The following is a 27,453-nucleotide window of genomic DNA, read 5'->3' on the forward strand; positions in this document are numbered from 1 at the left end:
AATGTTGCTTTGTTATTATTTTGGAGGAAATTTTATTCCGACATTTATCAATTATGTCAGAGGATGTATTTATTAATGTCCAATTTGTTTATTTAGTTTATAATTACCATATTTACTTATCCATTTTTTATATTATAGGGAATTTATTAATTCTTACATTTATTGATTTTAGAGGGCTTATGCCCATTTTTATTTATTTCAGGGGACTTCTCTCATCATGCCACATTTCTCTATTGCAGAATATATTTCAAAGCTATATTTACTTATTTATTATTGATATTTATTTAAGCATTTATTACTATTTAATAAAACAATATTTAATGTTATGACAACACAGAAGCAACAGATTAAAAGCAGAAATCCCTGCAGGTCACAGTTTGGCAGTGAACAGCGCCCCCTGGTGGCTCCAGCCTGCCACCAGACGATCTGAAGCAGAACAAACAGGAAGTGATCGATGTTTCCTCAGCAGTTTCTCCACTTAATTCAAAGTTACTCGGAAGAAGGGCGGTTTCTACATAGCTACAGAGCTTATTTAGCGGTTATACCTGTCGGTGCAGACCTTCCTTCCGGTTTGTCTTCATTCATTTATCAGAGGATCTGACTCCGGCTGCTGCTGCAGGGCGGGCTTCAAGTTCAACTTTGCCTGCAGTTATTTAACAAACCGTTTCAGACAGTGTCCAAAGGTTTTCTACTGCTGGCACCGAGGATCTCTGCTGAATCACCGTTTGCAAGGTGAGCACTACTCAGCAGATCTGTACACATTTGAGTATTTTTCCTTCATTCTTTTCTAAATCTTTGAATTCCTTCCTGCTTACAGATGGAATCAGCATGGCAAAGTGTCCTGTCTGCGCACCAGAGGATAGTGGACAATGGAGGTATGATAGTAATTATGTTTCCCACATGTCCAGTTTTTTTTCTTTGCATGTCTCTTCCTTGCACTTGTACAGCGGATTAGCAGCGTAAAAGAAAGCCTTGTGTGTCTGATAAATGTGTGGGAGCTGCTCCTCTGTTTGCCTTCACAATGACTGCTTTGTGAATTGTACCAGTGGTGGAAAGTAACAAAGTACATTTACTCAAGTATTGCACTTAAGCACAGTTTTGCTGTGCTTTTGCTTTATTTGAAAAAGTCCATCTTTTTTTTTGCTACTTTATACCTAAACTTGACCACATTTCAGAGGGGAAAATTCCACTTCCTGCTCCAATGACAATCATCTGACAGTTTTGAGTGCTTTTAAAATATAACGCATTGTTAAAGATTAAACTGGTGGATTCCAACCTTTCTGACTTTAACAAGGTTTTATGGCTCAGGACAGGCTTGTCTGGGCTAATTAGTGAAATTAGTATATTGTAAAGTGCAATATCCAACTCGCAAGAGCTGCAAATTTTTTGATAACGCTGTAATGCGTCATGACATGCCATCATAAATGAAGCGTTCTGATGCTGAAGCGATGCTGAACAGATGATCTATAAATCATGTCTACTGACGTAAGAGAATATGCGGGTGTACAGTCTACAGCAAAAATCCAATCATTACTTTATTTTTCTAGTTGTATCTCAGTGGAAAGGAATTCAAAAGCTGCAGTTGCCTCTCAAATCATGACTCATATCCCAATCGCCGTTAAAAAGTCCAGTTAGATGAGTAAGAGTGATCAGTCCGTGCACACAAAAGGCAAGAAGTGTGCTGCCTTACAGAAAACGAAAACACCTTGTATGCTTGAATGAATGAAATCCGAATCAACAACATTGTTTCGTCTTATCAGTGAGGTACAGGTGACTTTATCACCAACTTAAATGTCTTTGGAAAGCGCAAAAAAAATTCCTCTACACACAACAAAAGGCTGTCATCTGATGTCTTACGGAAGGGAGTGTGTAGTTGGGTCGTGTTTCACGTGCTGAGTTGTTAACGGTTGTACCAAGTAGTAATTTCCTCCTTTAAACCTCTCTTGTGGTTTTAATTCGACGAATGTTCAAGTGATCCAATATGTTACGAAAAATCAAAGACTAGAGAAAACTCAAAACTATAAACAGATTTGTTCTTTCCTGCCCCATTAATAACGTGACAAGTCCTCGGATTTAATGCCGTCCTTGTGAATAAAACAGTATCTAAATAAGTTTAAAGTAGCTCATATAGTTATGAACAGAAGTTTACATAAGCTAGTAAAGAATCTGCAAATCCTGGCAGTCTTGATCTTCCAATGATTCCTTTAGCTGTGTTTGTAAAAGGCAATCGAGCATTTTGATTCTTTTCTAAATTTATTCTACATCTTCTGGAAACACGACTAAATCTGCCCTGTGAAAAAGACCTGTACAGCAATTTTAATGATTAGTTGAATGTCTTTTGACCTCTTTTGCTTCAGTTTTGTACCTTTAGTCGCCGTTCACAAGCTTCTGGTCGTATCTTAGACCCTCCTCTTGACAGCTAGACTAAATTTGTTGGCTTTCTGAAACAGACTTTGCTTCTTCATCACAGTCTACAGGTTCTTGTTGAGGTTTAAGTCATTACTTTAGGTAGGCCAGTTGTAAACCTCAATTCTAGCCTGATTTCAACATTTCTTCACGACTTTTGTTGTGTGTTTTGGGGTCATTGTCTTGTTGAAACACCCAGCTGCATCCTGGATGATAATTTCAGGTTTTCTTGAAGAATGTGGCGGTAATCCTCCCTCTTCATTATTCCATTTGCTTTGTGTAGAACACAAGTTCCACTGGCAGCCAAACAGATCCAGAGCATAATACTGCCACCACCGTGCCTGATGGTAGGTTTGGTGTTCTAGGGTTAAAGGCCTCACCTTCTTCCCTCCAAACATGTTTCTGGTCATTGTGGCTAAATAGCTCAATTTTGTTTCACCTGAGCGCAGAACTTTCATCCAGAAGGTCTTTTTTTTTTGTCCTTGTGATCAGCAGCAAACTTTAGTTGAGCTTTGAGGGGCTGTTTCTAGAGGACGGACTTTCTTCATAGTGATGCTACACACTGCGGATACTGACACCAGTTTTACATCAGTTTCTAATTCATTGAAGACCTGCTTTTTGTTGATTCTTGGTTGACTCTTAAATATCAGAAGAAAACGCTATTTTCTATTGTCAAGTTTAGCTTTATGAGTGGTTAAAACTCAATTTTGTTTACAAAACAGCAAATGCATCTGAACACAGTATCACAAACCATGAAACCTTGAGTGGACTAAAACAAGTTAGTGGTGAAAGCTGGGTGAAATCAGGACAGCTTCTACAACTTCTGCCTCAAACTAGAGATGCTTCCTGTCATTTATTTGTTAAACTGTGAATAATTCATTGACAGTCCCTGACGTAGAGTTGTATTATCCTCCAGATAAGAGGACGGATCCATGGCTGCTGGTCTACTCCCCCGTCCCGGTGGCCCTCATCTTCCTGGTTTACCTCGGTGTGGTCTGGGCTGGTCCACGTCTGATGAAAAACAGAGAACCCGTGGACCTCAAAATAGTTCTCATTGTTTACAACTTCGCCATGGTTGGCCTGTCCTCATACATGTGCTATGAGGTGTGTGACGTTATGACTGAAAACAGTCGTATTTGTTTCATTTTACTTGTTGCTTGTTTTATGATTTAAATTGCAAATACACAATTCTTGATTGTTTTCAGTTCCTGGTCACATCGTGGCTCTCGAGCTACAGCCTCCTCTGTCAGCCTGTAGATTACAGCACCAGTCCGCTGGCAATGAGGGTAAGAAGCTCTCTCACTGGATATATGCAGTCATTTTACTAACAGAAGTTTAATCTATTCAGATTGTAATGACATCTTCTCCTCCCTCAGATGGCCAGAGTGTGCTGGTGGTTTTTCTTCTCCAAAGTCATAGAGCTCAGCGACACTGTATGCTTTTGTTATTACATTTATTACTCTATTTATTATCTGTGACATTTTTTTCAAAGCTTTACACTGCAGAATGGTGACGATCTGTCTGATTCTCTGTGTTCCGGAGCAGCTTTTCTTCATCCTGAGGAAGAAGAACAATCAGCTGACTTTCCTTCACGTTTACCACCACGGCACCATGATCTTCAACTGGTGGCTGGGAGTCAAGTATGTGGCTGGAGGACAGTGTAAGTCAGCTACTGTAGTAATGATCTAAGACGTGTAATGACAGCTAAATAAGAGTTGTTTGACCTTGGTAAAGGTTGCTGTCTGGCTGCCAGCTAATCACATAACAACCCTAAAATCAGCAATAAACTGGAACTACAGTTTACAACAGAAGTGAGCGCTTCCCTGTGCATTGTCATTTAAATGTAACGTGGTTTAAAACTGTATCTCCTTTCAGTCATTGTGCTAGTCCTGAACAGTAGCTCTACTAAAAATGCAGACCCCACGGTAGGAACGTCATTAGGAAAGTCATTACTGACTTTCAAATCTTTAATTTTTTCCAATACTTCCTATGTCCACCTTTATTTCTGATGACAGACTCAGTCCTCCTCTGCACATTTCTGCAGAGATGCATTCTTTGGAGACTATTTTTAATCAAATGGGAGGGATTGTGTTGCTCAGTCTTTTCCTTTACAAAACCCAAAGGTGCTCTGTTGGATTAAAGTCTGTTGACTGTGATTATGACTAATTGGAAATCACAGGAGCAGTTTCAGTGATCTCATTTATGTGTCAGTGTTTCTACTTTGGGGCCTGTATTTTCAGTATAGTGTTTCAAAAATATTAGCTTTTGATCGTTCATATGAGGGAATATTCTATATGTTAGATTAGAAATAATGCTATTATTGAGAGGTGATGTAATTATTTGAGGTTTAAATTAAACTGGACGCTCACTTTATTTGTATTCTGTAGCTCCACCACAACATTAGACGCTGCTTCGTAATTCATGTATAATAATTTTCCAATAATAAATACAGGGTATACAAATTGAAATTCAGTGGAGCCATCTTAGAAAGAACATCCCTGGTTCGTGTCCCGGCCTGGGATCTTTCTGTGTGGAGTTTGCATGGTCTCTCTGTGCATCGTGGGTTTTCTCCGACTTCCTTCTAAAACCCCAAAAAATGCAGAGGTTAATTGGTGATGCTAAATTGTTTGTAGGTGTGAATGTGAGTGTGCTTGGTTGTCTCACTGTGTAGCGCTGCGACAGACTGGCGACTTGTCCAGGGTGTCTCCTTCACCGTAAGTCAGCTGGAACAGACTCCAGCCCCCCGTGATCCTACAATTTCATTTAGCAGACACTTTTATCCAAAGCGACGTACATCTGAAAATTGATGCAACACAAGCAAGGATCTAATCAGGAGAAAACAACTTGAATAAGTGCCATAAAACAAGTTCAAGAGTCACAATAGGACTGTAGTGTCTGTAGGCAGTGCAGACCTAATAGGATTTTTAAGTTTTTTTGCAGTCTGTCAAGCGCAAAGGTGTGCAGTGAGGAGCTGGGTTTTTAGTCTTTTCCTACAGAGGATTAAGCAGTGTGTGGATATTGGATGGATATCTTCTTAACTAAATATCTTATTTAATTTTTACAAACTCTTGTTTTATATTCTTTTGTCTGCACCACATCCTGCAGCGTTCTTCATCGGCCTGGTCAACACCTTTGTTCACGTTGTCATGTACTCTTACTACGGCCTGGCTGCAATCGGGCCTCACATGCAGAAGTATTTATGGTGGAAACGTTACCTGACGTCTCTGCAGCTGGTGAGCTCCTCCGCCTCTCTGGAACAGATGTTACACTTTTATATATTTTAAGCTAATGCGAACTCTGTCGGCTGCCTCTCCAGGTGCAGTTTGTGATGTTCATCGTGTACACCGGCCAGAACATATACGCAGAGTGCGACTTCCCCGACTCCATGAACATGCTGGTGTTTGGCTACTGCATCACCCTCATCATCCTCTTCAGTAACTTCTATTATAAGAGCTACGTCAGTAAGAAGAAGCAGAAATGAGGTGCAGTGATGAGACGTTACATATAACCAAACACACTGAGGCTTTATGCAAAGCGCTGATATGAGAGTGTTCTGTCAGCTGGAAGGTTTTTATACAGTGAATTCAGTTCTTTTTTTTGTTTATCTGCAGTATTCATCAGTGTCCAGTAGAGGGCACAACATGCCCACAATCTGAAGGTCTTTCTCAGGGTGCTACAGTTAAAACGTTCAGTACTTTACAGGCAGGAATAATGTTAACAATTGTGTGATCATTCAGTTATTTATTTCTTAAATTGAGAAATGACAAACATTCAAATGATTGATGTAAACAAACTGTACATTTTATACATATAATAATAATAATAATAATAATAAAGTAGGTTGGTTTCTCTGCATTATTGCAGAATTAATGAGGCCAAACCTCCTCCAGGGATAAATCCAAAAGCAAAAAAAAACAAACAAAAAAAAAAACAACTTAACAAAATACAGAAATGCAAACTTTTTTTTCCACTGCTAAAAACAGCACAGCAAAATGATATATTCTTATCTACACTTCAGTCTAAAACAGATTGAAAGATGTAGATTAAAGAGAAAATAACACAAAGAGGAGGGAGGGAGAGAGAGGATGTTTGATTTAAAGTCTGTTCAGGAGTGTTTGTGTATTAAAACCACAAAGTATTGCATGAATAAGCTCAGTCTGATTGAACTTTAAGTGTGCAACTCTTAGCACCAGCGTATTAAAGTCAGATTCCCTGTACGTGATGAATTCCTGGACAATAAACGTGAACCTAAGAAAGAAAAGACTGTTCAGCTACTGACGGCCAGATGTTGTTTTTCCTTCACATCCAAGTCATTTTTCTGACTCGCATCATTCCCTCATTTAAGCAAGTAAAATTCTGTGAGTTGGAACCAGATTAAATACTGTTTTTTCTTTCTTTCTTTCTGAAATATTGAAAGGTATTCTAGCTTACTGGTTCCCAACTTCTAGGTCTGAGTCACAGTAGAAATCAAAATTGTTGCAAGATCATTTAAAAGGGACCTTTTAGTGAGTAGCTTTTATGAAGCAAGATCCAGATTAACAACAGAACGGTCAAAACTGATCCACGAGAAGATGAGAGGTAAAAAAATATCCAAAGTTAACAGATTTTTATGTGTAAAAATGGCGCCTTTAACAGAATATGAAGGTAGAAAATACCGGTGATGCATCCGATAATCATCTTTGTTCATTTTCTCATATTTATGGAATAAGTTAACGTTAAATTATTTATGTAAAGTAATGAAAATCATATTTCTAGGCTTTAACTGCTGATGAGAGGTCCCAAACAGACTTTTTTTTTCCATTTAAGGGGTCATAATTGAAAAAGGTTGGGAACCACAGCTGTGTTTTTTCCATTCAGATAATGTCAGTTCAGTGTCATAATTACATGCTGCTTAACTGACCTGTAAAACTTTTAATGTGTTTCATTTTGCTGGTTTCCGTTTGGTGCATAACTAAGACAGAACTACTCATTTACAACGTGACCGGTAATATTTTGGAAAAGAAACTGAGTGTGGAGGAAGTTGGACTGCAGAGCAGAGTGGGTGTGGTGAAGCGTGTCCTGCTCCAGTGTTGCTTCATGTCTCTGTGTAGACGGATGACATGTGGCTCAAGCTGCGGTCGAAGCTGCCCACCTGGAAGAAGATGCTCTCCTCTGGGCTGGAGGAGAACTGGCACCCTGCGCCTCCTTGCAGCTCCTGGGTCAAGCTGAAACCTAGAACAAATATGAGAAAACACAGCTTGCTTAATATTTTAAAGAAGTCATTCAGGTGATCTTTTATGAATCTGGTGCACAGGTTTCAGGTACAGACTCCTCACCTGCAGAGCCAGTGTTGCTGCCCGGCATGTGGAAGCCATTGTGCTGATGGGGAGTGTAGGCGTGAGAGTCTCCGGGGACGTGGACACCACCGACCGTCTGCTCCATCCTGTAGGAGTCTCCAAACTGGAAGCAGCTCTGAAAGCTGCCTTGGTATTCTAGGAAACCAGAGAGGATGTAGAGGAGAAAAATAGAAGCCAGACTTGATCAGCTGCCACTATGGCCGATTGTTTCCAACCTAACGTGGATCTGAAATTATGACAATGCTATATTTGTGCTAACTATAAACTCCCATAGTGTGTTGCATTTGTCCCCATCGTCTCAGTTTGTACTCAGAATCAACCGCAGGAGTCATGATAATGGGAAAGCAACCTTCCTGGAGCGCTTTTACGCAACTCCCCGGCCACAGCGTGGTTAGAGAGACGTCCATGTGTAGATCTTTACAGGGAAAACAGTGTTTAAGGCATTAGGAAAAAGGCTCGGGAGTGACAGCCGAGCCTGCCGCGTTAGGACGCTGAGAGACAGCTGAACACATGAGCCAGCGTTTTGTTGGCTAATTCAGAGCAGGGAAAAGGCTTCCGGCATGTGGTTTTCCCCACTCTGTCTCTACAACTCCAATCTCTCTCTGTCCTGAAAATGTTCTGACAGAGCCACAGGGGCAGTATCGCTGCTCTAAGAGACAACTTCCTCTCTCAGAGGCCTTTCATGTGGGTCTGGTGGAACAGCAAGCGTTAAAAAAGGAACATAAGGGTGTTCAGAACTGAATTATATTCAAGTGTTGTGGTGCTTCCATCACAGGAAGCAACACACGGGCTTCCTGTTACTGAATCACCTGCCACCGGAAACATTTTAAGGATATTAAATTTGAACACCAATGAATGTTTTCAAAGTGGAGCCAGAACAGATTTCCTGAAACAAGCTAAGCTGCATGCAGCCAGAAGTCTTTGGGTTAGCCTTACCGTCGCTGACAGGCTGGTGATGGTGATAGTGAGCGTAGGGCTTGTGGTGCTGGTGGATGTGCTGCTTCTCCAGCGGAGGAGGAGGCGTCGCTGTTCCCTTCATCCCAGGAGACAGGAGGGGACCCGACACCCTGCAGGAGACGCAGAAAAGACGGCTCAAGTCTGAATCTAAACCTCTCCCTTCACTGTTATCCCTCTTCTTGACAGCTCTCAGTCACTTCTCATTGTTATGCTTTATGACATCCCAACCAAAGCCAGAGCGACCCGCCGACCACATGATCCCACAAACCCGGCGGAGCAGTTGTGATCCTAAACACACAGAAGAAGAAGAAACACTCCAGGCGTGTGGAAACTTGGGCTCCCCACACGTAATCGTCCTCCTACCACATATTATGATCTTAAGTCAACAAACAGCAGAGCGTGCATTTAAATGGACACACACTCTCACACTGTGGCAGTAACCCGTGACTTTGTGGCCAGGAGTTTTTACATTCAAGAGTTCTGAGTGAAGGAATATTAAGTTAACATGTGTGTGACTATATGGACTCCCGGTTTTGTGGATATTTGATGATTTAAGTCAAGATTTGTCCTGTTTATTGGATGCATTTGTCATTCAGTGCACTGTAAAAAAAAAAAAAGGTGAGGTTGAGCTGTAATTGAAGTACTGTTTCAGAATGGATCATTTATCTTCCTGCTTTGGTCATGGATGTTTACTTTTGTGGATTCTGTCAACTTTGCATCTTTAAACTGGTGTTTGAATTTCAGGAAAAGTGTGAAAATTTGGTCTACTGCTCCTTCAGCATTGTGCATCTGACATCATGAAGACAACCAGTGTTTTCTTTGACTAGAAATGCAAAGTGAACGAGGAAAAACAAAAATGCAGATCCAGTGTCCAATCGTATTGAAGACTTTGACGTTTAAATCGGGAAAACGATTATATGATGGTAAGTCTAATGACAACATCACGTTTTACATTTTGTGTTTGGTAAAAGTGAACAACTATTTGGAAAAATTGGTAACTTTAAGTTAACTTTTATTCAAATTAAGCTGCAGCACTTTAGATTGTCTACTTGAAAGGGAATCAAATTATTTGAACAGATCAAACTTAAAACGGTGGCAAAGTAAAGGTCGGTAAACTTCATTTAACAGCTCATCAGTTATTAGGTCGGTCCCACTATTCTGTTTTTTTACAGCAGGTTGTGGTCTCTAACTTGCCAACACTGTGCCACCCTTGACTAATATTTAAATGGAGCGAGTTTCCTTCACTCTCAGCTTCTAAAAGCCAGAGTGTGCTCTGGGAAAACCTCAATCTTGTGATGAATTGATGTGAAATTAAAAACAGTTCCAGATCTTGAAAAGTTGCTCTGATCGTACAGTAAAACACTATATTGTTCACTTTCAGATACCTGTAAGTGAATGTTTTGAGCCTTTGTAGAAACACTGATCTATAAGTTGTAACATGCAAACGATAAACTGAGGCTTTATATTGTTTAAACTGCATTTGATTTTCTTCAGAAATGTCCGTTTGTCCATAATGTTCTGCAGAAAGAACACGTTCAGAATGTACCTTTTTGCACTAAAACAAAGGGGAAAAATTTGGAGTTGTGGTCATCTATAGGTTATTTTGCTGTGATTCTTCTTTTCCGGCCCCTGAACTAAAATGAGTTTGACACCCCTGCTGTAAAGCTTCATGTGAGTGATGGAGTCTCTTCCAGGCTACATAAAAGCTGGACAAGCCACCAGTCCGTCAGAGGACTAACGCAGACAGACAACCATGCAAACTCACACCTACGACCAGTTTAGACTCACAAATTAACCTGCCATGTATGTGTTTGGACTGCGAGAAGCAGCCAGAGTACACATCAAACCTACGCAGGCACAGGGAGAACATCTAACATGAGGCTCGAAATAAGTGTCTGAGTCACTTAAAAGTCTCACAGAACTGCCCCCCGGTGAGATTCTCTTTATATTTATAACACGGCGCAAGTATGAACTGAATGTTGTCACTATAAAAGACTGTTTGGATACTTTGGAAAATATGCTAAAAGTTGGATATCTAGCCTGGCTCGGTCAAAAGGTAAGAAAATAAGCCCGACTTCAACCTTAAATTTGATTAACTACCATACTTTCACTCATTTATTTAATCAATACAAACACACTACAATGAGAACTTACACCAAATGAGATATAACTTGTTAATTATTGATGCTCAGAGTTGCTGGAAGGCAGATTTTACCTTCACACTAACTGCTTGTCCATTTTCACTGCTAAAATAAGCAAACTGCCTTCAGCTGATCAATCTTCTCATTTAATTTGGCACAAAGCAAACAATTATTCCTTTAGCAGAGGCTACACAACCAGCACACGTTTAAATAAACACACAAAAAATGTATTAAATGAGTGCCTTCATCACATAATGGCAATAAACGCACCCAGAAGTGGTAAGAACCACTTGTCTTGAATGTTAAAGTTTACACTAAACTCACAATGAGCGATTTAACGACTTAACGTTGTACACTTGACATTAACTTAATGAAACAGCAAACTGGTCCAAATCCAGACTGATGGGCAACAGACCTGGCTTTAAAAAAGAAGAAAGAAAGCGGGCCAATCACCTCGTCGAAATATTCAGCAGCTACTTATGACTGCACATCAGGAATGCCAACACATAAACTGCTGCTGTGTTACTATGAGCTGCTAAGGCATATGGTTTGCACTAAGCGCTATACGAATGTGATGACAGAGTGCTGCTGGAGGCGACCGAGCCCTCAGATGACTGCTCGTTGCTGGCCTGGCTGGAGCCTCTGCTATACGACCTCCTGCTCTATGCATAAGCGATGTCCCACCCAGCACTCAGTAGCTGGCAGCCGCTCGGTGCGGGGCATTTGGCAGCGAGTTCACCGGTGAGGGGATGTGATGGTAAACGATGTCGAAGGAAAGTGCAAGAATCTGGAAGGCCCTCTCGCCAGTGCTGGATTTATTTTGTGTTTTAGTTTAGCCGCAGGGCATAGCTTCAGGCGCCCGGCGTTTCTGTCTTTGTCAACAGAGATCATGATACAACTGTACAGAAATCACACTCCCTGGGATAATCTATCGGTCCTGCAAGAGAGGTCATGTTTACTGTCTGTCTTCTGCATGATTACAGGAAATCTGGTGGACAAACAGGCCTCAAGCCAGCAAATATTAGTTTCACCCAGTTTTAGAGGAATATATTGCACTTTTTTCCCCCCTACTATTAGACTGCTGATAAAAGATTTTGCACACAAAGCACGATAAGTTTATGAAATGTCGTCTGCTTTTCAGTTTAAAATGGTCAGAATTAACTCCACCACAAGCAGCTAATAAAACATTGTTTACATGGCAATACATCACAATCTATAATAAACAGACTAGTCACCTTATAAATACTGCAGTTTATGGCTATTTTCCAACATTTTGATGCTAACGCTGCTTTTATTAAAGCAACCTTTTGAGTGCAGGACTTCTGATTCTTTAGCTACACGTTGATGCTTAATTCTTTACAATAGCAGCACTTTGAATGCAGGACTTGAAAAGCAACATATTTATAATGTGGTGTTGCTATTTTTAGTTTAGCAAAGGGAAAAATACTTGACCTTTTTTCAACTACTACATTGCAGATAAAGATTCTGCGCACAAAGCACGATAAGTTCAAGAAATGTCATCTGTTTTTCAGATGAAAATGGTCGTCATTATCTCCACCTCAAGCAGCCAATTAAATGCTGTTTACATAGTAATATAACAATCTAATAAATGTCTCCTAAAGAAAATTGTAACTTACAATTCTTTGACTACATTTTAAATGCCAATACCTTCACTATTGTTCCAATTTTAAGGCAGGACTTGAAAAGGAACATGTTTTAGAGTGCGGCGTTGCCACTTCTAGTTTTGTAAAAGTTATCAAAACCTCTTCACTTTGAAAGAAACAAAGAGAGGAAATTCTAAATGCCAGCGTTGTAGAATTAGCAAATAAATAGAAGTTAAAGCTGAGGTGCTGGTACCGTTGACTCTGGGAGAAATGCACAGTTGGAGAATTGGAATTGTCCGTCACTACAAAACCAAAATGTTTGTGGGGACAAAAAAAGTCTCAGACCAGCAAACATTAAAGGTCCACCTCATTTAAAGGGAAAACTTTGCACTTTTTGAATCTCTATTACATTGCAGATAAAGATCTTTACAGAAAAAGCACGATGAGATAATGGTATGGGATTTATTTTTATTAAAGTGGACAGGGTCATCTCCACCTCAAGCAGCTAATATATTTAAATGCTGTTTACAAGGTATATCATAATCTTATGATAGTCACCTGATAAATTCAGTAACTTGTGATTCTTTAACTTCATTTTGATGCCAATACTTTTACTCAAGTAAAAGTTAGGATTCAAGACTTGGAAAAACTTAAACATTTGTATTTTTTTTTATAGTATGGTGTTGCTACTTTAAGTTTTGTAGAATTAAAAAGGGACTTTCCAAATTAAAAAGGGACTTTCCAAATGCCAAAGTTCACAGAACTAGCAAATCTATCAAGTTAAAATTGAGGACTGTTGACTTTGGGAGAAATGCACGGTTGCAGAAATGGAAGTATTTCACTGAGTGCCCTCTACCTGCCATTCTGAAATCACTTGAGTACCCAGTGTGAGTGCAGATTGTATGCACTCTGCACCTGATTTCACTGTCTATCGCTACAGAACCGAGGATGCTTGTGTGGCACCTTGTGTTAGTCCAGCCCTGGAGAGGCTAGCTGCTAGTGAGGCTGGCTAATCCGTGTGTTGGCACAGGCCCAGTGCGTGGCCATGTGTTCCTGCAGAGAGCAGCATTCCCTCAGGAGCTGCTGTCAGCACAAACTCAGGAAACAGTTATACTGTTCATATTTTTACAAGCTGCCTCTATGTGCAGCTAAAGTGAATCATAAGCTAATCATTGCCAGCTGCCCCCAGCCCTGCTCTCGCTGCTCTCCAGCCTGCTACCTACTCAAACTCAAGGTATGAGGGGAATCTTTCATATGCCGCATTAATCTCTCCCCTGAAATTCATCTTCACTGACCATCCTCTGCTTTTTCCAGGCAGATCACACACTCCTGTCCAGCTGTAATGAGAGAGCAATTTGACCACTGACCTGATGATCTCTGAAGGTGGAGCTGGAGGGAACATAAAGGTGAAGCCATTAGATTGATATACAGAGAAAGAGATGTGGAAAATACTCGTCTGCTGCTGAACTTGCTTCAGGAAGAGATGTTCAGAGAGTTTATAATAAAACAAGGGCCAGAAACTTCCAGGCTAGATTTCTTTTTGTACTGAAAATGTTCTGTAAAGTTCCAGTAATGTGTTCAGCAGGAAGTTTTCTTTTAGTTCCCAGAATAAAGTTCTCTAAAGATGCTCTAAAAATGTCCTAAAAACATTTTCCGTATTTTGCAACAACAACGTTCTTCCTTTGTCATCAGGCCACATTTGCAACATCAGCTAATCATCACCAGAATAATGCAGACAAAAATGTCCCACCTTTGTTAATATATGACAAAACACAAACACATTCTGTCTTCTGAGGCCTCGATAACATCTTGAAACCATTTTCTGAATGTTGGTTTGAGATGTTTTGTTATCATGTAACATAATCTGACAAAATCCTCCAAACATCCTCTGAATGTTAAACGCTGCGTCTTTGTTCACTTTTAACTTCGTAGCAACATTATTTGAAATGACAAATATCCTTAAAACGTTCTTTGGATAAAATTTCTTTCTTTCAAACATTCCTAGAATGTGTAGGTGATGTTGTGGGAACGTTTCATGCTCGCTGGGTTTATTGTTTATGACGGCTGAATTTTTGCACCGCTAACAAACACCAGCTTAGTGGCTTTAGCTTGAGTTGTTCAATTTCTTTTTTCGAGCAACATGAGGGTACTTCAGAAAGTTCTCATCCTCACCAGAAAACAGGAGAAAGATTCTTCTTGCATTGTTTTTCCAACATAATCTCTAACTTTAAAACACTTGGTCGACTATTGCCATCCTTTTGCGGAAGTGATGAAGTTGTGCATGCTCCTGAACAGCCTGCACGACTTAATCATCAATCTGGGAAACAGAAAACTATGACGATTGGATGTTCCTCTCCTTTTTTCTTTGAATGCTTCAAATATTTGGGTATTTGTGTGCAGTGACATAAGGCTTTATAGTATACAGATACACTCCAAAATGGGAGTTGCGTCACTTGTTTCTGGATGAAGCTGAGAGCTTTTTGATGCATCCCCATACGTTAAAACGGTCTTCTGGGAATGAGATTTGTGACTAAACTCTGGCTTTTGCATGCTACAGTAGAAGATCACAAAGATATCTGAACCCAAACTACTCAAAGCTGCCCTGAAGTCAAAAAAGACCAGACAAAATTACTCTTCAGATGTTTGTACACGGACGTCAAACGCATCACAGCTTGTCTTATTAAAGAGAATCTACCCGTGAAGTCTCGGCTGCTGTGTGGAGGCATGATTGTATGGAAAGAAACCCCAAAGATTCATGAACAGAGCTGCTCTGCTCCTCATTCATCTTCCTTCACCTGCAGAGGACTGTCCCACCAGGGAGCAGGGATCAGACCTCGTCCTCCACAGACCCTCCGATCTCCACAAACACCCTCCACTTGCCCTTCTCATCTCCCCCCTTCTGCAGTCGACCATTAAGCCCTTCTGATGGATGATGGGGGCTTCTCTGGCGCGGATCGGTGGGAACGCTTCTGGTTCTAGTTAGCAAACTAAAGCACTGCTTGAGAGACAGACTGCAGCATCCTGGCTGAAGCTAAGCTAAGCTAAAGCTAAGCCAGCCCTGCAGGCCCCCAATGTGATATTTTTAAGGCCCTGAAAGCTCTCAGTTAGTCCCAGAAAGATCGGTGCCCCCAAACACAAAGGATCCATCTTTAATCGCTGCCCTCCTTAGAGGGGATTTGACAGTAAATCATCTGAATCTTTTCTCCGAGTTTAACCGTTTGTGCTTAATTGAAGGCTGCCCGTTATTAACCGAGCACCACAAAATGAGCGACTCACCGCATGCTGCCATGAGCGACCACCTCAAAAAATGCCTTTGTTTGGGTTTTGCGAGATTGACACTCATTTTTACTGGATGACTGGGGAATGATAATGGCTGGGAGACAGACAGTGTAGAGTTACGAGCCGTGAACGTCCCCCTTCAGAGCAGGAACTCTTAATGTAGCTCTGTGCTGCCACTCTAATTCAATTAGCCTGTGTCAATCACTGCCGAGGTATCAAACCACCTCAGACTAATATTTACAGAGGGGCTCTAATATCAATACGCAGGTAAAAGGCAGCAGCCTCCCTTCCACCCCCTCCTCTGCAATTATATAACCACATATGGCCGAAGCAGTGAATGACAACATTTACCACCCATCTTTCTCTGAGCTCGGGCCGCCATGGTCGAACAGCCGCCTCTATGAGAGAGGCCTCGTGCCACGGCGATCGCCAAATGTATTTTAACTGGCATATCTTAATATTAGCTTCAGAAAAATGACACTGGTATTTGCAAAGTAAAAGGAGTCTAAATGGCCCATTTGAGCCAGAGTAAACACATTTAGCCATGAGGTCAGAGGCTGCCACACTAGAGGCAGGTTAGTTTGATAATTTTGTCAAAATGTTTAATGTCCTGCTAAACCGTTTGGGAAAAACAAGTGCGGCGCTGATATTGACTTTGGCAGCAGCCTGTATACTCAAGGCTTTAAACATGTAAATCAAATGCTCCATCTTCAGGAAAATGCGAGTCGACGTTTCATGCTCGGCTTCTCGCGGGTCCCTGCCACGGCTCGCTTTTTGACTCCTCCGTCTATACCGCGCGATGAACAGATAAGACAGTGTGTAGGTGAACTCGAGAGTGCTTTTGGGGGCAAACATCTTGATTCGATGAAATCTGTAAATTTGGAAATTGCTGCAATTTTAATGCAGCGTTGTCATCACATCAGTAGGAGCTTAAAGCTGGGGAAGGAAAGATATACATGAACAAGGGAGGTTACTCATTAGGGCACTTAGGTTACATATGTTAGGAAAAAAAGGTGGATTCTCACCACACACACACTCAGAATGATCAGCTGTTCCTCATCAGGCACATGAAGGAACAAACCTCACATCCAATATGTCACCCTCAATGTGTAACTCCCCCTACTAAGGTCCCTTTTCACTTTCCATGCCTGTCCTCGCGCCGCTAATTGCGCGTGCTGTCGAGAAAAGAAGCACAGAAAAACCGCAAGGTAATTTTCACGGTGTTCTCCTTTTTCTGCTTTCAAGGCTTGAAACAACACACTGCCTTCCAGACGCTTCCAAGCACCGCTTCGGACGTTTACATCCAGACGGTTTAGCTGCTCGACTGCACTGTTTGTGCTCGATGTCTGCTGTACCTCACACCAACCCAATCAGACGCAATCATGTACGTTTCCTGCACTACTACTATACATAATCCCACACACAGAGACACGCAAAGTAAGGAAGACATCAAACCTCCTTCTCCTTCCACTCCCATTAAAGTGCACACAGACACCCAAAGAGCGGCAGAAGAAAGCACGTTTATGCAACACAGTCACTTTTGACTTTATGATGCTTGATTCCTTCCACTCTTTCTCAATGTTATTAAACTGTAAAAGGGTGTTTTTTCTCCTCTACCTCCCTGGTTTTTAGACACATTGCTCAGCGCAGTACAAACTGTGCCTCCTGACGACACTCTGTAACTCTGTAGGCTCTCTGGGGAAATCATTGGCTTTAATAAGAAACATGCACACGCACACATACAGGAAAAACAGATACATGAAAAGAGCTGAAGTGTCCTTGAGCAGGGCAGTTACGCCTCTACAAGCTTTGTATCTAACATAGGGGGCAACTTGGCAAAGACGTTGCAGTTAATCAATGAATTCTTTTGCAAAAGATGTGGTACGAACGCCAAAATAACACTGAATTGTCTTCAGTTTTATTGTTTTGTCTTCAAAAGCATCTCCAGATGTAGCGATTTTCATAATTATCTAAAAGATGCATCATTGTATTTGAGAGTTCATTGTTTGTATTCCAACAGCAGCATATGCTGGTCTATAAAACACGAGTACCTGCGGTAGATTTGGACGAAATGACGCAATCTGTTGAGGGTAAAACGCCACAAGATGATACTATTCCATCGTGTCGATAGTTTACTCTCATTTAAAGTGTGAATCACGTCCGCCCGGAGTACAAATGTGTCACGATGACCGCTTGGTGACCAGCGCTGCCTTCTCTTCCCACGGGGGACATCTTAAGAGTTGAGAAGGTTGATTTTTGTTTTGAGTAAGAAAAGCCAAATGGGTTTGTCAGCAGGACACACGAGGCTCAACATGATCTAAGAGGGTTCGGCCTGCGAGATGATAAGTGGGTGAAAAAACAATGGAAGCAGCAAGAGAGAGGCTTAACAGGGAGAAAGTTCACTAAGTGCTACTGACTTTTATGTACTGGTGAGGATGCATATGAGCCATTCTAACTCATTTCACCAAATGAGCATCTTCAAATTGACAGATTTTTTTATTATAAAGTGGTGAAAATTATTTGAGCTGACAATGTGTAAAATCTAGATAGTTATTGAATTGAAAAAACATCCTTAGACCAAATCTGGACCATCATGTAACTGATTTGTGTAGTCCTGTCAAAGCAGGGTTGTACCATCGAAGGCCAGACGTCCACATCATTGAACTTCTAAAACTTCAGGACTCTGGCTACACTATTTCTGAAGTTATGCACAAATGGTGAAGAATTTTTAACTAAAAAACTTACACGTGGACTCAGATTTAGCACGTTTTCCTTAAAACATGCACAGAAAAAATCTGATAAATATGAGAAGATCAGGCATGAACTTGGTTTAAAATTTGGTGAATTTAGGTGGGATCACCCCCCATGTACCTACAGTGCCCTCCATAATTATTGGCACACCTGGTTAAGATGTGGTGAAAGCCTTAAAATAAATAAATTTTTATTGTAGAAGCATACTGTCACACTGAAAATTGTACAAAAATGTATTATAGGAGAAGACTAGGTGCTGTTTTGTTGGCAAAAGGGGTTGTACAAAGTCTTAACATCAGAGGTGCTAATAATTGTGGCACACATGATTTGATGTAAAAGAATTATTTCTTAATGTGTGATTTTTCCCTCACTGAATAAATGCACTTGAATTAAAGGTTGGATTTTCCTCTTTTTTCATTGTGGTCCTATATTATTTAGAAAAAAAATTAATTTATTAGAAGCTAAAGAAAACATCTTAACCAGGGGTGCCAATAATTACGGAGGGCGCTATATATAGATTCAAGAAATACTGTATTTGTTCCTGTTTAATGAAAAGAGACATAAAAATGGCTCTAAAACTTAGATATATGTATTTAGTGCTGTTGGGGGTCAATTCTGGTCATGTGACAGGACTATGACAAAGCCTTACACGATCATTTGTACGATTTTCCACCCATAACTCAGTAAAAGTGCAGATTTATGTTTATACGTCCCACCCTGCTGACACATTTCTAATCTTCCCACCCTTCTCAGTGACCCGGAGCATCGGAGCATGACGCATCCCAACATCTGAAAACATCCACGGTTTGTTTTCCACGGAGGACTCACCCGTCTCTCGCTCCATCCATGGCAGCCAGCGGCGACAGGTGATGGGGGCTGCCGAGGTCCCGATCCAGCCGGTGCTGTCGGGAGGAGGGCAGGTCGGCGGCGGTGGAAGCAGAGGGGTTGGGGGTCGGGGAGAGGAGCTCCACCGAGGCGCTGTGATGGGGCGTGCTGGAGCCGGCGTACAGGCCTGAAAGACAAACAAAGCTAACTCAGTAAAATGTGCCAAATAAGCTCAAGGGTTCAGCTTTCCTTTGAGCCAATTAAAAGTCATTTCACGGCAACGGGATTTCTTTTTTTTTTTGTTTTGTTTCGACAACCTTCATCCAATCAGAGCACTTTGTGAAATCAAATGTTCTGTTTGTGCTGGTTGTAATTTAGGATACATTGTTTGCACTGCCACGGGGATTGGCCCCATTTGTCCTTTCAGCTATTTTTTTCCCTTATTACACAATAAATGAACTAAAATGTTGCATGTGTTTGAACAGTAGGGCATTTAAAAGGAGGGATTTGGTTTTTTTTTACTTGCTGGCTTGCTCTAGTTCAATATGTCTTTTAGTTTTTTTTTTAATCATTTTTACATATTTGATTTACATTTCATTATTTTCTACTCCTGCTGGCTGCACGTTGCCAACTTCCACTGCTGCGTCAAGCTGCAAACTATTATTAAAAACTGATCCAGGATGCCACGCAAACCAGGAACTGCAACTAATAACTGTCACCAATAGTTTTAGTGAAAATGCAAGGCCAAAGTTGCCATGTTGATTTGAACTGCTTTGTCCAACCTGCAGTTTCAAACCCAAACGAATTCATTTCCTCCTTTTATAAAGTTACAAAGATACAACCAGACAAAAGCAGTAAATCTAAACAAATGAGGAGTTTTTGCTTGCTTGCATTTTCTCATAATATGTTCTCACTTTGTTTATGTGTCTACAAGCCCTTTGGGAATTTCTTTTCTCGCTACAAATCTGCTGCAATGCTTCTGTACTAAACAAATCAATGCCCTGATGTGACCTATTGTGCTTTGTTTGTTTGTTCTTGTCATGTATTTGTATTAGTATTGTATTGTTCATTGTATTTTTTAATGACACAGTAGATGTGAGCATGAAATGCTGTACTGAAAACAAATTCCACCAATTTTGATGTGTGGCCATTAATAAATGAATCTGAATCTGAATGCTGTGGCACTGCAAGAAAAGACCAAATGCATAAATTAGTGAGGATTTGCAGATATGAAGATAGCTCAAACTAGCTTGAGATGTTTCCAGCAGGTGCATAACCTCGCTCCACTCTGCTGCAGCCTAAATCAGTTTTGTGTGTAGGGCAGCGCAATGGATTTGCGGACAAATGTGTGCGACATTTAGTGTTTTAATCGATTTCAGATGTGTTTCTGTGCAGGGTTGTGGGCAGCTGGTGATCAGTAGGAGGTTAGTTGAACAAAACAGATATTTTAAAGCTTAGTCATTTAGTTGTAAGCATTCAATTAGTATGTATTATTATATTATTATGATAAAATTAATATTGTTATTGTAATAAAATGCTTTCAGTATACTTCAAAGGAAGATTGTCGCTTCCCTGAGGAGAATCAGCGTTAGCATTTTTTTAGCATTGAACTAGCCATCTGGTAGTGGACACAAACATCTGTTGAAGACTAATTTTCTGTTCTTTATTTATGTTTTTTTTTTGTCAATCTGCTTCTTCTACCAATTATTAATCGTAATACAGTTGAATCAGGCAGTCAGTGCAGCTTCAAGAGGTGTTTTATTACTTGGTGGCTATGACAGTAATTAAAAATTTCTAAGTGTTATCTCCTTATATGAGCAAGGTTTGTAGTGTGCACTAGTGTGGTTGTGGGAAAAGCTGGGATTAAGCTGGATTAATATGAACTGTAAAAGAGAATTTCTGCAATAAAAACTCTGTACTCCTTACACTCCTTAATAGTTATTCCTTATGCTGGTGACCTGCAGTGAGGTGCTCCATATTCTCTGAAACATGACAACTTTCCAGCAAGTTTAATTCCATCAGCATGTTTCTCTAGGGGAGCGGCACCGAGTCTTTTCGGGAAAGACTCCGCTCCTCGCACCGTAAATTTACTCTTCTGCTCCGTTTATCGGCTGATTTCTTTCCCAGCATCCGCGAGGAGGGGAGAGAGCGACGCACCGACTGTCTGGGCCAGTTAACCGGCGACTAGAGCAGGAGACAGCAGGAGATGAAAGGAAGAGAAAAGATTGGTGCTCCTGGTTTTGCAGTTTTCCAAAGAGCCCAGCTGTTCTCAAGTGGAAGCATGCCGAGGCCTGATCTGACAGAGCTCTGAAATGGTTACAAGCTTGATTCATTACCCCCAAATCATCAATCACAGACCTTAAATGTTTTCCCCTTTAGCCCCAACATCTGCTACCACACCGGCAAAAACAGTCGACAAATAATGGCCGTGATTGCCTCAATTTCATCACTAGTTTTGCTTGCGGAGAGAGAGGATCTGATGGCGCTCTTTAAGAGAATTGTGCTCCGAACACGTTGCGGGTTGACTGTGAAAGGCTTCTGGTTGGGTTTAAAGGGGGAAATCTGTGTGTGAGAAGGAGCTGGAGAGGTATATATATCAGCCACTCAGCATAACAACAGGAGCATGCAAACAACTGTACTAAAACTATGATGAGTCCTTCCTCTGGTTAATCAGAGAACACTCTAATTAGGCTCTATAAAACAGAGAGGGGGTTTCTCGTAAGTCTCTGCTTCAGACATGTGAATACGAGCACACTTAGCCAGCGAACAGGAAAACAAGTTGAGCTCTGACTGGAAGCATGAGTCATTTTCTGCTCCACAAGTGTTAATGATGGGACGGCTGCCCGCTTTGCTTCTTCCATGCATCCTATTGGCCGCAGAACAAAGTGAAAACTCATGTAAAAAGAGATCCTGATTTGCCAACCTGAGACATCTTTGCAGGGTCTTGAATTACACAGTATCCTTGAATGCTTTGGCTTACAAAAGACAGTTCCTCTGGGGCTTTTTAAAGCATTTAAAACAAGAGAAGCAAGCAGCATCCACTCGGAAACACAAGGAAGCAGACGTTTAGTAAAAACAAAAGTAAAATTTTGGAGGCCTGCTTTGACATTTAGAGGCAAGTTCAGCGTTCACAGTCACTCAGAGTTCCAGCAACAACAACAGAACGGCAAACAGGGAGCGAGAACGGATTAGAGGCAGAAAACAGATGTGTCCATAAACGTGGAGGAAGCTGCGGGGCATCTCGTCTTGTCTTCAGGGTTGTTATAATCCATTTATCTCCCTCCTGCTCCCCGCAATCCAGCACGGCGTTGACTTCTCAGTGGCGGTCAGATTCATCAATTAGAAAAATTTGGAAGTTTAAAGGCCACACGCGATGAATAAAATTTTCCGTTTGTGGCGGCTGCTAATGGTTTTTGCAGACTTTGCATGACAAGAAGACAGGTTTAACACGACATGGTTATGGAGTACAAACCAAACAAAACGTGCGATGTTGTAGCACTTCCTTTATAAACAGCCCGAGCATGACCGAAACAGCTAATATGCTGACATTAAATGAGGAATTAAAGATGAATTATGCTGCCTGTGTTGTTTGTATTTGACTGCGAGTTTGATTTTCGCTGCCTGAGAGCACAAAATTACCACAATACATCTGCAGGAATGTTGACATGGCTGCTGATTACCACCAATGACTCGGTGATTGCTTTGCCAGGTGTTGGGATTTCTGGCGGTCAGATCTCGCTTGCTGGCCTGTTCGTCTGTTTTGGAATAAATACTCCCTGGCCATCGATTTATTTGAGACACGGCCAGTCTTTTGCACTCACAATTCAGCCACTGAGGACGTTTCTGCTCCTTCTGGATGTTGGATTCAATTAATTAAGCACTATTACTTAGTAAAATACACATTTTGGTTGAATCTATGCTCTATTTAGCTTCCATTCAAGCATGTTTTGCGAAATTGTAACTAGAAACCCGAGTTCTTTAGTTCGCATAATGATTCGATTACTTAATGGCTTCATTAGGGGAAGAAGTTGCGCTGTCACGGTGTTGGATGACAGGCCAGCATCTTGTGTGCACCTGTGAAGATGTCTTGGCCCAGCGCTGGAGATCGGCCATCTTTGCCGTTGTAGAGGTGCTGTGAGGACGTGGAGCTCTGGAGGTGCTGCATGGACAGACAGTCGCTCAGGACGTCTGGTTCCAGGTGAGGGCAGGGCCGAAGCTGAAGGAAATACACAAAAATGAGAATGTACTATATCAAATATTTACAACAAATGCAGCTATTTAGAGAGAATTCCATCTGGACTGCAAGATTACTCAACCTCAGAACAGAGCACAGCTTCAGTTTTGTCTGTTTGTGGGGTGGACCCTTTGTGGGATGTGGGTTTCTTTGTGCTTTTGCATAGTTTTTGCAATAATATGATAGTAAAGTTAATCTGAAACAGTAATTCAGCAAATAATAATAAATCGTCGGTCAAGAGGAACCAGAAGAAAGACCACATGCTACTTTTTGAGTCATGCATTGGCCTTAGACGTAATGGGTAACCGATCACGGTACCAACTCGGAGCCAATCTGAGATTTGCTTCGTTTTCTGTCGCTGCCAACAGTAATGGGGGCAACCGAAGACACATTTCAGCTGGATATTCGATCACAGGCCACGGAGAAGAAACCTAAACCCAAGGAAACTCGTGTCAGTTGGCGAAATGGGACATCTGCCTTATGGATCAGTGCAACAGCTGACCTCTGCTGTACACATCAGTGGATTTCAGTGTAATAAAACATTACAGTTGCTGAGGTACACACCAGGACTGTGCTAACAACCATGTCGATCCACCTCTCGGGAGATTTAGCTTCAAAGACCCCGAAGAGTGGCTACAGAGAATGGGACGGTACAATCGCTCATTATCTGATGTAGGCAGAAAGAAAAGTAATTTTAAACCAACAGTGTGTAATGAATTATGGGCAGAACTAAGACACTGACAGGAGGAAACGGGGAACTACCAAAGGTCTTACTGGAATTTACCATGTACAGCTGACTTTTCTTTGAGAAGTTAAGCAATAAATCTGGTTTCTTATTGTCAACTAATCTCATGAACCAAGACCAAGACCAAAACCAGCCTAATAACCTACTAACAAGTACTGCCTGTGCCATGCAGCTCAACTATTGTCCACGAATGATTAAATCTCTTATAATCCTTTGATTAAACCCTGAAAAATTCAACTCCATGCATCAAAAAAATGACATATTTACACTTTTCTCTATATAAATAATCAATTCCTGCCACAAAATTCCTCAGGTATAACTCTATTTTGCTGCTACCTCTGGAACTTCTCTGCTACTTACTGCAGCTTGAGCACACCAGCTCACCCATGACTAAACGCTGTAAAACTACTCTGCACTACACAGTTGAAAGCTGTGATATTGGAATAATTCAGCCACACACGCTTGAACCGGAAGCCTATTTTGAAGACGAACAATGATGCGGAAAACCTCGCTTTGCAAGCAGACAGAGCTGGTTTCTGAGGTTAAAGTATGAAACCCTGAAGTCTGAATCTGTGTTTTTCAAACCGTCATCAGTACGCTGCAGCTTCAAAGTGGAAATGCTCATCTACTACTTATTTTGCTCATGATGAGTCTTCCAGCTTCTAAAAACACCCTACGGACATTAACAAGGGGTTAGGGAGGTCTGCTGAGTGTTATGTTTCCTCAGTATGATGGACAGATATGCATTCAACCAAACAACATTATGTGATTAGTTAATGGTTAAACATTGTCATGCTGAACTTGCTATCATTTGTGTAATTCAAAATGGTATTGATCAAGTGTCAGGGCATTTTCTGGTCCACCTTTTCCTCTTTAATCTGATTGGGTCAACTGCTATACATTAGCAAGACAACCTTAACCTTGCTAGCGAGGTCTTTTAGCTACTTAGCAGTAAATATGTCCATTTGGTAAATGGATATTTTCAAATCTGAATTAAAAAGTGCATGTTTTTTTTCTCTAGGCTTTGTTCACAAAAAAAAAAGTTTCCAGTTTCAAACCCACTGAATCCCTAGAAGTTTTTACCGCCCGGCAAAACTGCGTTTTCCGGAAGGTATTGTTTTCAGCTGCATGGTCTTGCTTGCTTGCTTGCTTGTTTGTCTGTAACAATTTGGTTTCCGCGCGATAACTCGATAAAATATTGATGTAGCCTCACCATATTTGGTAGACAGGTGTACCATAATAAGACACAGGTCAAGTTCGCATTGGGTGACCGTGACCTCATTTTCAAGGTCACAGGGGTCATCTTTGTCGCCAGGCGGTCCAAGTTTGGCAAAACTTCTTGTTGGACATTTTTTTTTGTCACATTTTACTCACTGTGGGCTAATATTTCACAGCAATATAAAATCCTACACCTCTATGGATACAGCACAACTATGGATGGAAGTAGAGAGAACAAACAAATTAATTGTTTGCAGTATAACAAAGTTACTATAAAATAAATCTTGAAAAAAATATATATCTAACTTTCAGCAAGTGCCCACAGATGTTACAAATATTGGAAAGTAAATGTTGGCTCGACATACATTGTTTGTTTCCTATCTGTTTTGTGTAAACACAGCCTGCAGTGTAGCTGAAAAATCCCTGAATTTTTGCCACATGACTGTTGCTCATAGATGACTCACTAATGTCTTCATTGTTGTGCTGAGGAGAGCAGAATTCTCTGTTTATCATAGACTCCGGTTGGAACAAATAGTTTATTGTTGGCAAACTGTTAAAGGAGACCTGTAGAACAAAGTGATTAGAATGAAATATCATGATTTTAAGATTCAGTTTTGGATATTTACTGAACAAAAGTCACAAATGAGTGGTCAGAAAGTTGAAAATATGACGATTCTTTACGTTTTTTACAGTTTCTGACTCTGATAAATGGAGTAATTTTGGTGGTTTTTTAAAAACTAACAGGCCTTTCAAACCTGCTGTGTTATGGGGGTCACAGAATAATCCAGTAATATTTATATCTCTAGTAAACATCTCTTAGAACTTGGCTGAATCTGAAATGATCATTTAAATTCAATATAAGTCAAGTTTCTGTCATCGTGCTGTGATGTGAACTATATTGACTGATCCATATTTCTCGCTGGAGTGTGTCATAGTGAGAAGTGATAACTTTATGATGCCAAGAGGCATAAAAGCCTGGCAGTGCTGCTGTGAGTCATTCAAACCAGTGAGTCAAGTGTATTTTTACAACACGGAGCTCTATTTGCAGGCGACAGCGACAATGTCATACATCCAGCTCTTTAAATCAGTCAGTTTTTCTGTCTGTCCATCCATGCCTCGGTTATTCCATAAAAAAAAAATCAACCCCACATTTTGATTTTGTGGCTGAACCGTGGGTGAAAACGTTTGTTAGTATCAACGCTTCGACTCTGCCCTCTGATTATTCCCACGGAGTTCATCGACCGCAGTGAGCCAAGCGGACAGATGATTCTATCTCTGACTTCCATCTTTCAAGACCTTCAGCCTATCTGGCTCCTGAAATCACAAGTCATTAAGCTTTTCAACATGTTTTTGTTCTTCGGTTTTACAGCTGGCATCCTCCACCTTCTGATTTCACACTTAGATACTGTATATCAGTGAATGTGTGTGTGTGTGTGTGCTGGGGATCCTCACGAGTGCCCAGAGAAGCATTCATCACACGTAATTGGTGCTCTGTTTTCTCCACAGCGACACTCCTAACAGTTTCTTTTTTTATCTGGGCCGACTCCAAGAGCTGGAGTAAGAGCGTTTGTTTGACATTTGTCCATAACATCTGGCCACTGGGGTATTCCGCACTACAGCTTATTAACAATGCTACAAGCACACATGTGTTTCCCTTTACGACGCTAAGCAAAGGAACACATCATCCAGCCTGCCACTATCCAGCCCTTTTCCACAACAATGAGCCCTTTCTCTCTGTTATTTACTCGCTTCCAGTCAGGGGAAAGAATGAGCTTTTGACCATGAGCACGATGAAATGTGGTCGAACCTGATCTATTGTTGGGGAAGCGGTTCTCAAAGATGCCCCTCCATCTCCAACCCCGGCCTCAAAACCCCTCGATTAGCGCGACTGAATGGATTTGTGGATAATGTGCATCAGATCAGGACAGATTACATGAAGTGGTCTGTTTGGAAAACT

The 27,453-nt window shown here is 41.1% G+C and overlaps 2 protein-coding genes across 2 annotated transcripts in view; one reads left to right on the forward strand and one right to left on the reverse strand.

Moving 5' to 3' along the window:
* Nucleotides 1-403: 403 nt before the first annotated feature.
* Nucleotides 404-6,680, forward strand: elovl8b (ELOVL fatty acid elongase 8b). Its single transcript, XM_022223115.2, has 8 exons — nucleotides 404-732; nucleotides 818-875; nucleotides 3,323-3,510; nucleotides 3,612-3,692; nucleotides 3,783-3,839; nucleotides 3,952-4,066; nucleotides 5,512-5,639; nucleotides 5,723-6,680. The coding sequence occupies exons 2-8, from the start codon at nucleotides 818-820 to the stop codon at nucleotides 5,885-5,887; spliced, it is 792 nt and encodes a 263-aa protein (XP_022078807.1). The 5' UTR covers nucleotides 404-732; the 3' UTR covers nucleotides 5,888-6,680.
* A 58-nt stretch (nucleotides 6,681-6,738) lies between these two features.
* The window catches only part of LOC110967150 (zinc finger protein GLIS1), an 82,385-nt gene continuing 61,670 nt past the window's right edge, over nucleotides 6,739-27,453 (reverse strand). The window contains exons 7-11 of the mRNA XM_022216662.2: nucleotides 23,374-23,515; nucleotides 19,303-19,486; nucleotides 8,679-8,809; nucleotides 7,722-7,877; nucleotides 6,739-7,617 (exon numbers count right to left, since the gene is read on the reverse strand). Coding sequence (XP_022072354.2) covers nucleotides 7,481-7,617; nucleotides 7,722-7,877; nucleotides 8,679-8,809; nucleotides 19,303-19,486; nucleotides 23,374-23,515 — 750 coding nt within the window. The 3' untranslated portion in view covers nucleotides 6,739-7,480. The remainder of the gene's footprint in view (nucleotides 7,618-7,721; nucleotides 7,878-8,678; nucleotides 8,810-19,302; nucleotides 19,487-23,373; nucleotides 23,516-27,453) is intronic.

The sequence above is a fragment of the Acanthochromis polyacanthus genome, chromosome 4 (genome assembly GCF_021347895.1).
Source record: "Acanthochromis polyacanthus isolate Apoly-LR-REF ecotype Palm Island chromosome 4, KAUST_Apoly_ChrSc, whole genome shotgun sequence".
NCBI lineage: Eukaryota > Metazoa > Chordata > Actinopteri > Pomacentridae > Acanthochromis > Acanthochromis polyacanthus.

Bases quoted from the DNA above. Each gene is read 5' to 3' on its own strand.
- elovl8b (XM_022223115.2), top strand. From the start codon at position 818: ATGGAATCAGCATGGCAAAGTGTCCTGTCTGCGCACCAGAGGATAGTG. The intron at 3,840-3,951 runs GTATGCTTTTGT...GTTCCGGAGCAG, and splicing joins TCATAGAGCTCAGCGACACT to CTTTTCTTCATCCTGAGGAA. The intron at 4,067-5,511 runs GTAAGTCAGCTA...CACATCCTGCAG, and splicing joins GTATGTGGCTGGAGGACAGT to CGTTCTTCATCGGCCTGGTC.